Below are 12,025 nucleotides of genomic sequence, written 5' to 3'. Positions count from 1 at the left end.
TTTTTGTCTTCCCGTGTGACTCTGGTGGTGTTTGTTTCATGTGCGTGGGTGGGCCGCTCTGGTTAGATTGCCGCCTGAACTGTGAGGATGGCCAATATTGTAGCGCTATATTTAAAGGGATAGTTTACCCAGAAATATTTTTTTTTCATCATTTACTCACTGATATGTTGATTATTTTGATGTTATGATGGATTTTCATTCTTCCTTGCACCTACAGAAGGAGAAATTGTAAATTTAATGATTTCTCTTTTCTATGGGGACTGAGCTTCAAAAAGCACCCAAAATTGTCATAAAACTAGAATTTAAGTCATTGTTTACTGATAATCTTCTCCATTGAGCTGTTAACCACTGCAATTGGGTTACTGAGTCAATGAGTTAAATTTAAGAACGGGATGATTTTAACCGACTCCTTGCAACAATTTCGGAATATGAATTTGAATATAGTGCAAGTCAAATGGACCACTTTTATTAAACTTTTTTTATTTTGGTGCTTGACAGAAGAAAGTTATAGAGGTTTGGAATGACGTGAGGGTGAGTAAATGATGACAGAATGTTCATTTTTGGGTTTATTTAAACCCTGTATTTGTGGCCGTCTCTATGTGCAGGTGGGTGGATGACCTGGTCGGTGTGGTCTGAGTGTGATGACTCGGGCCTGCAGCTGCGCAGTCGAGTGTGCGGGGCTCAATCCACGGCGTGTGTGGGAAACAGCTCACAGCACCGAGACTGCAATGAGATCCCAGGTGAGAGAGAGCTATATATACACTCTCACATATATTCACACGCCATCCGACTATTCCATTATGAAGCTAAGCTTTTCCCAATTGCAATGTTATTGCAATGTCTTATTAAATAAACATAAAGTTTAAAACCCTGTCAAACTCGCTGTTGTTTTTAATAGATTAGATGTAATATGTTTACTTGTGCTTATTCATTACTCTTGCTGGAGGAGTGGAAGTGTTCAAAGTGAAGAACTGAACGCACTCATCCTGCAAGAACACGAGTTATCAGAGTGGAATACCAAGTGAATCAGGCACTCTAATTAATATTAATGTTATGCCACAAGGCAGTCTCGCATCCAATTTCTCTCCAGTTTTGGGAAAAGGGCTCCAAATCCTGAGGTGTCTTAGACGATGAGGAGATCAAGGAGAATTGTGCATCTCAATCCAAACATCTCCCTCCCACACCCATCTCTGCTGTTTGTGGAGATTTCAGATAGAGCTTGAAAAGCATGACTCTGCCCTGTAATAGTGCACTTCAGACTGTATTGCAGCAGTGAAAAACACGTTTCATTTAAATGCACCTCACTACTTAAATCCACTGAAAGGAAATATTTACTCAAAACGACTAAACGAGTGTTTAAATCAAGTTTAACTATGTATTTTACAAAATCGCTTGCAGTTGATTTTTACTGACATTGCTGTTTATTCTTGAATACTTGGGCTGTTTGAAAACTGGCAAAATGTCAGAACAGCAGTAATAATTTCATCCCTTTTATGCGACCCGACTGACTGCGAGCCTTTGATGTGATTTCCTGTACTTTATCACTGCGGCCCTGCTCATCCCTCAGGTATAAAACAGGAGACTGTCTTGCTCACCACTCAGGTCTACTGCTCTTTGAATCGCCTCACTTCCAGGAAGGTTGCTTTTGAATGAAGAGAGTGGAGTGATATAAGATGGGGAGTGATTGACATTTTGGCTGCAATTCAACAATTGGAGGAAAAAGAAGGAAGTGTGTTATAGGCCATTCACATTAGACTGTTTCTTACATTTAGAAACAGTTTATCATCAAATTGTTGATCGCAACTTCCGAATTCTTGGTCATAACCCAAAATTTGGCTGCAGAACAGACCAAAAAATGGACACTAAATGCATTAATAAAAACTAACCATGAAATTGTGCATAGTTGTGATGGCAAAATATATAAGCTTACTAGCTGTGAAAAGGAGGAAGCACTTTTCATGTCTTTTAATGGTGACATCAAGGCTGCACATCCCGTTTCATAAGGATAAAATTAATAATTTTACATATTGTTGGGCCTATGCAGTTCATGGTAATATTAAAAGAATTTCAATATTTGACATTTTTTCCTTACGTTTATATGAAAAAAAGTCGTCACTTCATGTCTAAAGTAAAATTTACATACATGCATACGTATCTGGCAGACACTTTTATCTAAAGCGTAAATTCATGCATTCCCTGGGAATTGAGCCCATGACATTTACATTGTTAGCGCCATGCTCTACTGCATGAGCTACAGGAATTTCGAGTCTGAAGCAAAACTACTTGACAGCTACTGCTCTAGATGGATGTCTATGACCATTCTGATGCATCTCGAACCACGATCGTTGTGTTTTGAAGATGCTGTTTCAAGTTGAAATATATGCAACATCAGTTCAAGATGCTCAGAAAGACCTCACGGCCATTACTCATCCTGTTAAGAGTCCCTAACTATATATCTCCTTCTTTTCACAGCGATTCTCCCGGCATCTAGCTATGAGAAGGACCAGCAGTGTGGAGGTAAGTGCCTCGACAGATGTGTTTGTATTGTGTTCACCGCATGTTAGTATGTGCTTGTGCATGCACTCTCCTGAATGCTCAAAGACATGTAGCAGTGTGCTGCTTGTGTGTCATGTTTCACGTCAGCTCCTTTTCATCCAGAACTCAGGAAGAAATGGAATCGATAACCAGGTTTAAGTGAGTGAACTTCATTCACATTGCTGATCTTTTTTTTTCATGTGTCGTGCTCCCAGGCAGAGGTGCGCTGCCTTTCCAGTGCATGCACCAGATGAAAAATACATGAGGGGGCACAACGGTGCCTTTTAGGTTGCGAATTCAGGCCACATTGGGAAGTGGCTGCCTTCAGAGATGGCGCCGCAGTGCCAGTTTGGTGTTTCTCCAGGTGGCAGCACATATTACCCATCAATGTCCAGCAGTGGCATTCTCCTGAGTGATCGTTGTCCAATTAGAGCAATTCATAACGGGGGTTTGGCGTTCACTCTCCTCAATCACATTTCGCACTCATTACGAGTCAGACCGACAGGATGCCTGGTCTATCACATCGACCGGCTAATCACAGCACTGTCCCTTGGTACTGCGTCATTCAGCCAGATGCTCTCAAGCACCTTCCCACCGCTGCTTGATGTTGTTAATGATGAGAGATGTAATGGTGCTGCATCACAAAGTTTTCACTGACAAGGATGACTATATTGTCTCAATATATATATTAACAAAAAGCATATTTAGTCAAAGGTCTGGATGAGAGTGACACCATATTACAGTTAATTGCAAACAAATGGTTACTGTAATATTGCCTTCTCTTGTTTTTCCAGGGTTCACTCTGCTTCACCTGATAGCTACAGGTGTGTCGTGCTTCCTGGGTGCCGGTCTGCTGTCCTTCCTGGTGTATGTGTACTGCCAGCGTTTCCACAAGCCCTCGCAGGAGTCTGCCGTCATCCACCCCACCACTCCCAACCACCTCAACTACAAGGGCAACACCACACCAAAGAATGAGAAATACACACCCATGGAGTTCAAGGTCAGTTCTGATACCCTGGTCATACTTTTCTTTTCGTTACACTGTTTTATGCCGTGAAAAGTGTCAGTAGGACCATTGTTTTTGTTGTTGTATATCATGTTGCTGCACTTAATCTTACCCATATTAGATGTACACCCCTGGGCAAAAAAAAACCAAAAGGGCCAACCCCAAAATGGCTAAACGCTAAGCTTTTAATAGTCTTAAACACATTTTTTGTGTTAATAATTTCTGTCTCAGAAATACATCAAATAGAGAAGGACTTTTTTGGCAGAAAATGTGGAGTGATGAATCACAATGAAACAAATTGCCTGGTGATGCTCCAGAGCGGTGTCTTCAAAAATCTGGACAGAAATATAATAATAAATGCTTGTCTACAACAGTGAAGCATGAAGGAGGAGGTGTCATTGAGTGGGGAGCCTCTTTAGCTGCTGGTATTGGTGATCTGCTTCACTGTGAAAAGTCATTTAATGCTTTGGAGTTCAGGAGAATATTGCAGAATGGCTTGCTTCCCACAAATTAAAAGATGTTATCTAAACAGGAATGATCAGATCTTATTTTTCAGCAAGACAAATCCCAAATTGGAAAGACAACCAAGAACAAGTCCATCAGGCTCATGTTTTGGCCTGGTTAGAGTCCATATTTTAACCCCATAGTGAATATTTGGTCTCACATTAAACTCAATCGAACTGGGAGACATTTTTATAGCCATTAACATTGAGTGAAACAACACTGACCCTTTTCCTGTAAAAAGCTGTCTGCAAGTTCGGGATGGCTATTCCGTGCTAAGTTACTTTATCTACAGTATTATACAGTATTTCCTGACCAGTGATTGATTTGTGATTTGTGAAAGACCACTAAATATTTAGCAATTTTTGCCATTTTTTTGCCCAGGAGCAGTCCATGGCCCGTATCACAAGGAATTACATTATGTGGGAATGTTTTGCATGAAGCAGGGAGACCTTTTGATTTGTCAGGGATGTCATTAGCTATAACGAGGTGTAACATCCTTGCAAAGTCACATATTGCAGTTATCAGCGGCTATTTGCTACAGTCATGCATATTTTTATTCACAATGTGCAAGACTTTCAGTAAGATGTGCAATGAATTATGGTGGCTTACAATGTAGTTGCTAAAAGTAGGATGGGGGGGGATTAGTACTTCTTGTAGGTATTGGCCTGATGTGTCCCAAATGCACTCTGCGGTCCATGAAAATAACTAATAGTTGTTGTTGTTGTTGTTTTACTTAGACTTAGATCCGCCTGCGCCGTGCGGCGCATTGGGCGCTAAGCAATCTCCAGCGGGCTCTATCAGTCGCAACTGTTTCAGCTTCGTCCCATGGTAGGTCAACGGCGCGTAAGTCTTCGATGAATGTACGCCGCCATGTTTTCTCGGGTGTCCTTTCTTCAGTTCTTCGGTCTGTATATTTCCTTTTTGCTGAGATGGTTACGGTATGAGACCGAAGACATCGTTGTTGGAAGACGTTTAGACGTTTGGTGATGCTTGCCTACTATTTACAGGTCTATGAAGGGCTTTGGGGATGATGATTGAATTTAGAAGTTGGATTTTTGTTTCTAGGACAATTGCATCATACATCCAGATTGGGCATAGTTGCCGCATAACCGCTGTGGCCTTCCCATGTCGACTCGCGATGTCTTGGTCTGAGCCGCCGTCACAACACTGCCGAGATAAGTAAACTGATCAACTTCGTCCAGAGGCTGTTGGTCAACGTGTACTGGAATATGTGCGCTGACATAGCCTATACAAAGTATCTTGCTCTTGGACGTGTTTATCCTGGAGTCAGCTCGCAGAGTGATGGTTGAATAGACCCGGGGAATGCGATATCATCCGCGAAATCTAAATCCGCAAGTCGTCCTCTGTCCTCTCGCTGTAGGCCGTGGTCGCCATGGGCGAGGGTACGTCGCATGACGAGGTTCATAAAGAGAAGAAAGAGGAATGGCGACAGCACTTAGCCCTGCCTCACTCCCATGTCAATATGGAAGAATTCAGAGACGCCTTGGTCGGTGCGGATGCAGCGATTGTTTTAACAAATGACTAAAAAAAAATTAGAAAAAAAAGTGTCAGTAAAATTTACTATATCTTTTTAAGAAGTTAATCTTTTGTTTTTTTTAGGGCTGCACGATTAATTGCAATTTACATGTAATCGCACTTTCCTGTTTTGGATTATTGCGATTATGAAATCGCAAAGGCTGCGATTATTTTGTATGCGCAGCTTGTCATTGATGTACGGCTCTGTAAACGCTGCTCCATCTGAAAGCACTGTGAGTTTGAGTCACTAATAACGTACATTTGCAAAAGCAACACACATCAAACATGCATATTTGGCATGTCTGCGTGAGAGCGCCCTCTGGCGTTCAGATGAAGCAGCATTTACTACCAATCAGCCGCACTGCACTGACAAGCAGAGCCTAAAATAATCGCAGCCTTTCAAATCGCGTGCGGTTTCATTGCGATTAATTGTGCTGCCCTAGCAAGCACGCCTGAATTTGATCAAAATTGACAGTACAGACATTTATAATGTTACAAAAGATTTCCATTTCGTGATGTTCTTATGAACTTTCTATTCATCAAAGAATCCTAGAAAACATGTTCAGTATCACGGTTTCCACAAAAATATTAAGCAGCACAACTAGTTTCAACAGTGATAATAAGAAATGATTCTTTATCACCAAATCAGCATATTAGAATGATTTTTGAGGGATCATGTGACACATGAAGATAAAAAATTCTCCTTTTGCCATTTTTGCCACATTGATAATATTTCGAAATATTACTGTCTTTACTATATTTTTGATCAAATAATTTCAACCTGGGTGAGCATAAGAAACTTACTGATCCCAAACTTTTGCATGGTAGTGTATATATTCATATGGTGTCAATCTGGTCCGTTCATTCGTTTTTTGATTTAATATTGAAAGTAGAAAAACTAGAAAATATTTCCTTTTTCCTATTTCCTGAAAATAAGTATTCAGCTTGATTTTTTTTTTAGGTAGAAAAAATTATAAACAGCTTAAATATTCAATTACTACACTTGGGCGGGAATGAAACGCCCCTTTCCTCAGATTTGTCAGCTGAAGATCAAACTGTTCCTTCATCAGTTCTTCCTCAGTTCCGCTCAGAGACAGCGTTTACACTTTTCATGGGAATGCGCCTACAAATGCCTTTTATACGGTGTTTGCATATTAAACTGACTATTTTAACATCAAAACATGTCATTTTTCACCTTTACGTTTTCCCACAGATGAGCTAGTAGAAAAAGTTGAGCAGTCAAGAAACCAAACTCAGTCGGAGAGCTCGCTCGTTTGTTTTGTCCAAAATGAGCATCACTAGATAACTGATAGTTTGGAGATTACCGCTGGTTTCCCTCTCCCCGCGGCCGCTTGTTTAGCCGTCTCTTCTGGCTCCTGGCACACACTCTGTCTTTATTAATGGGCTCCATTAGGCTGTTTAAGCAGCAGCCGCTCAGTGGACTCCCACAGCTGGTTGTGACTGATCGTCGAGCTCATCCAATTAGTTTGGCTCGGCTCGCTCTCCTTCCACCTCGTGTCCTTGCTGTGACACCTGTGCGAGCCTTTTGCCACTTTTTCCATCGATCTTCTGCATGACCAGTACTCGCTTGAAACTCATTATGAGACTTGGGCAATACGAGTGGATCGAGAAAGAAGCGCCTGCTGCAAAAGATTGTCACTCAGGCCTCTGTCTACTATGCGTTCCCAGACCACGTCGGTGCACAGATGGCTGTGTGATATTAACCGTGTGACACGGACTCCCTCTGATTGATGTGTGTTTGAATAAGCATCCGTTGAGAGCCACGTTGTAAATCAGGATGAATATTCTGATTTCGCACAGGGAGCTGTTTGTCGAAAGTCTGCAGAAGATGCCACAGTCAGGAAGATGTAATTTGGTTTCGTAATAGTAGACAAACATTCACTTATTGTCACTCATTGAGTCTTGGATAAAACAGCAATTCCATCTATCTTGTTCAGACTAAAAATGGAGATCTCAGTCCATTTGTTGAGCTATTGTTTGCCAGGTATTGAAAAGTATAATTGTTGCACAGCAGTTCTCGGCTACGGTGAATCGCTCAAATCAATCTTGTATGTTTTATAGCTTCACTCCCCCAGTAACTGAGCTGCGGGTTTTTTGGAGCTAGACAAATGATATTTCTCGAGAGCATTACACTTCATACACACATGCTACTTTCATCCATGACCCAAAGTTTCACCACTTTTGAATTGTATAGCTTATCTTCTATGGGCTCCATTCAGTGGTGCGTTACATATTTAAAGGTACAGTTTGTAATTTCTGCTCCACTAGTGACACCAAACCGAATTGCAAAAAAAGGACCAGATTTCTCAATTTCTTTTCTACAGTGTTCTGGATTTTGTGTCCTGACTGGTTTTTAGCATGTTGCTGTCCGTTCTCTGTGTTGTTCAATAGCCCCCACTTGAAGGTCTATGGTATATTCTGGCCCATAGGTGTAGTTCATTGCAAGCCTACATGATCTACTGTTCAAACTCATGCCATTGGTTGAGTTAATATTGCTTTTTTTGTGCTGCTCAAACACAATAGTGGTGCAAATATTACAACCCCGTGTTTCATCTCAGAGATTGATTTGCCTCTCAGCTCATGTAACTCTTCTTTATATTTTTTTCTCTCTACAGACTCTGAATAAGAACAATTTGTTGCCAGATGAGAGGACCAACTACTTCCCTACTCCACTTCAGCAGACAAATGTGTACACCACCACATATTACCCCACAGCGCTGGGCAAATATGACTACCGACCAGACTCCTCACCCTCTCCCTGCAGAACCTATAACCACAGCTGAGACATGTGTGCCCAACCGTAGCTTTATCGCCATGGTGACAAGGCCACTCACCTCCCTTTTCCTACCCAGACACTCTGCACCCAATGGGGTGCTTGTTCCAACATTCCAGCTGATTTCCCGCCCCAAACTCTCTCCCCTGAAGACTGTGTCTCCTAAGTCATGCCTTGTGGTATCCAATGGGGGGAAAGTCCAGTGACTCAAACAGCACTTTTTAAAGATTGTGTAGCTACACTGACTTTGATAAACGGATGTCTTGATTGATCTCTGCAGAACTCCTGTTACTGGAAGGAGATTTTGCTGAAGCTGAAGGTGGGAAGAGAAAATTGTGCTGGCAATATTCATTACGGGAATGCAATCTGCCGCGCTGTGGCAGTTCATTTTAAAACTACGTAAGAGAAGAATAGCCGGACACCAGACAAAAGAGAGCAATCAATGGTGACATTATCAGGTTTGGTTAGAACGGTGGTATTGTTACCTTTGGATGCAAATATAAGGACTTCCCACTGACTTCCGACCTTTGAGAGGCAAATCTCTTACAAAAGAGGACGAGTCGCAGGATCAATGCATCTCCTGGGTGGACTGTTCGGATATGAGTTCGCAACCAAGCTACAAGTAAAAGAACAGCTTAAAATAGGATGCTATTCAGAACGGACTCTTATCAGAACCGAACTATAGATTTTCAGCACGGTTAAAGGACATAAGGGCAGAAGAATGCCTTATCCTTCCCCTAAAAAAGTTGAAACACCCTTTTTACTTGCGAATGCATGGGAATTGAGGAATATTGCACCAACATGGAATATGCTTAGGTCTGAAGCAAACATGTTGTACTCTGTTACTGTAAGTCCCGGTGGTCATATTAAATATGACTGGGTTCAAACCGAGACGGACTATATTTTATTATGAAAAAATTTAGGAAATACTATTAGCTTGGCACTTGTTTTCTACGGTTATTTTAAAGAGGGAACTATTCAGCAGTTGTAGGATAGATGGACAATAGAGTTTATTTAAGAGACGAGTTCAAAAATTGATGGAGCTATACTGAACATTTCATATATTATTTTTTATTATTGTTTCCAGATGGTGTATTCCTAACCATCATCACATTAGTCAGAGAAATGAGCGAAGGCGTACATATGAGCATCACATATTCATAAAATTGCCCAGAGTCAACTCTCACAGAAATGATCAATGGATCACTGTTTTTGTCACATCAAACAATATCTGAAAATATAATCTGTGTGCAGCACTATGTGCCCAACTCAGATCTTGTTTTGCTCATGTGTTGTTGACATGCTTCCCAGCGGCATCACGCCCACATTCCATATGCAACTCAACAGTTATCAATAAAAGCGTTTCAGGAATGGCAACTCTCACCAGGATGTAGTATTTATGGTATGCTTGGTTTCTAAAGGGCATTGAAAACTAAACTAAGCTATTTTATCAAGATTTAATGAATGCTAAGCCAACCATGCTTTCAGCTAAGCATGAGTACATGGGTTGTAACTAAGTAATGTCCCACCACAAAAAAAGTAATGCCATGCAAAGGTTAGTATAATGTACATGTATATTGTAAAGCTAACACTGTTTTTTAAACGCCTTATAGTTGTAAAATAATACGTGCCGCAGCTGTGTAAATATACCAACCGTAGGGATTGTGTGGGGATGGAGCCTGTCATGTCCAGAGTTTAACTGCAGTAGAGAGACCCATCTTGTTGACCAATCCTGATCGATAACATCAAAGATGATACACTACAGTCCCTACAAAACTATTAGAGAATGTTATTTTTTATTAATTTGAGCATAAATCATATGAATTGATGATTTTTATGTTTGGTTTACAAATGTTACGTTTGTAAGTTAAGGCACTTAAATATAATGCTCATTTAAATACATTTGCCTTTAATTGTTTTGACGCTGTTGTATCCTTTTCAAAGTATTTAATGCAGAGGGTTTTTTTTGGCTTCATATTCAAATAGTTTTTAGCTGATTTTTGTTGCTCACACACTTTACTGATACATTTTCTGCAGAGGGTCCAAATATCCCAGAGCATTACTCAAATTGTTCCTATTTTGCATTTAAGTAATTATAATTGCAAATAATGTTATTAGTATAATTTGAATGAAAAGTTGAATTTGAAAAAAAAAAATCACTTTTCTATATATTCTTATTCAGTCAAAAACATTATTTTACCTGAAGCAAATCACAGATTTAAAATGTCATTCAAAGGCTTTTTGACTCCACTGTATGCATGAAAATAAATCAAGAATAGGCAAGACTCAAAGCTCTTATTTCAAGTTAAAAGGTCAAACTAAATTCCCACATTCGCTCCCATGTGACTGCCCAGATAATATTTGTTGGTCAAATCAAATGTGGCTGCTCTGTGTAAGTCGGGTCTTGAAAGGAGTATCTCCGCTATGGAACACGCATAAAGCCAGACAACGCAATGAGGCGCTCCATCCCTGCAAGGCTTGGTGCCCTTCTATGCAACTGACCTGGTGGTTAGATATGCGATGTAGACTGTAATCACTGCCTTTTAGACACTGTGAATTTTTGGTACTCTATATTTTTGTATATTGTACATTGTAAAAGATAATAAACCTTGATGCCAACCCGGTCTTACATGAGCTGTTTCGTCCTTTCCCAACTAATCCCACACTACATCAATCTAGGTCACCTCGCTGTCTCCCGCAGAGTGAAAGGTAAGCGTTTTCAAATTGTCATGTTTTTCAATCCAATGTCAGGTTGGCTATCATACACTCCCATTTGTATGTGTAGAGATTTGCTTGGCAGGCTGAGGAAAATTGGACCTAAATGCTGACAACGCGTGCACACAGTTTTCCCCTTCACACAAGAGAGAAAAATAGATGTTGGTGTTTGACATGAAGCAGTGTTTGCCCTTTTCACTCAAGATCTGATGGCATTAATATTTAAGTTGGCATCACCATCCAAGATTTACCCCGTGAGTGTGTGGAGTTTATTCACTGCTCGGACTGTAAGTATCTCTTATTTAAAAAGAAGATGGTCTAGAGTTTTAAATGAGTGAGAGTCGATAGGAACCGGCAAAGTCTCTTTTTATGTAGTTGTTTGGATGATCAATAATTCTAGTTTCAACAGTATTGCTGTTGCTGCATTCAGTCAAAGGAATAGTTCACCCAAAAATGAAAACCTTCATGTCGTTTCAAACCGATCTGACTTTTTCTTCTGTGAAACACAAAAGAAGAAAAATTGTTTTCATTACAGTACAGAGGTTTTCTTTTCCATGCAGTAACAATGAATGGGGTCTGGATTTTTCAAGTTGAATCAGAAAAGTATAGTAATTATTCCAAGTAAAGTGCTATATTCCTAGATTTTTAGAATAAAAGCTAAAAATTTAAGCTTTTTTCCACTGAAAATATTCTCCTCCAATGCCACTGTGACCGGATCATAGAGTTGAATGGGAATCGGATCAGTCAAATTTGTGAATTAATTGTTTTCAGGTTTTGTGAGTTGGATCAAACTATTCATTGAAATGTTCTGACTCAAAAGAACATTCAGTTTGCTAATTGAACAGTACTTTTTTATCTCATGAATGTGCCCAGGAATGGGTGGATGTCAAGATTTTTAGTGGACATTGACTTTTGGGCAGAACAGAGCTATTATG

The 12,025-nt window shown here is 40.3% G+C and overlaps 1 protein-coding gene across 5 annotated transcripts in view; it reads left to right on the top strand.

Moving 5' to 3' along the window:
* The window catches only part of sema5ba (sema domain, seven thrombospondin repeats (type 1 and type 1-like), transmembrane domain (TM) and short cytoplasmic domain, (semaphorin) 5Ba), a 149,231-nt gene extending 138,227 nt beyond the window's left edge, over positions 1-11,004 (top strand). For 2 of the 5 annotated variants that reach the window (XM_077216872.1, XM_077216873.1), the window contains exons 20-23: positions 606-740; positions 2,473-2,517; positions 3,330-3,535; positions 8,218-11,004. In XM_077216872.1, coding sequence (XP_077072987.1) covers positions 606-740; positions 2,473-2,517; positions 3,330-3,535; positions 8,218-8,385 — 554 coding nt within the window. In that variant the 3' untranslated portion in view covers positions 8,386-11,004. Of the gene's footprint in view, positions 1-605; positions 741-2,472; positions 2,518-2,750; positions 2,932-3,329; positions 3,536-4,782; positions 4,874-8,217 lie in introns of those variants that run through there. The other 3 variants (XR_013197199.1, XM_077216874.1, XM_077216875.1) reach the window with 3 other exon arrangements.
* The last annotated feature ends 1,021 nt before the right edge of the window (positions 11,005-12,025 follow it).

This window comes from Siphateles boraxobius, unplaced genomic scaffold (genome assembly GCF_051911475.1).
Source record: "Siphateles boraxobius isolate OS27281-9 unplaced genomic scaffold, OSU_SipBor_1 7, whole genome shotgun sequence".
Classification (NCBI taxonomy): Eukaryota; Metazoa; Chordata; class Actinopteri; order Cypriniformes; family Leuciscidae; genus Siphateles; species Siphateles boraxobius.
The sequence above is the reverse complement of the archived record's forward strand: the minus strand, read 5'-3'. Positions and strand labels throughout refer to the sequence as shown.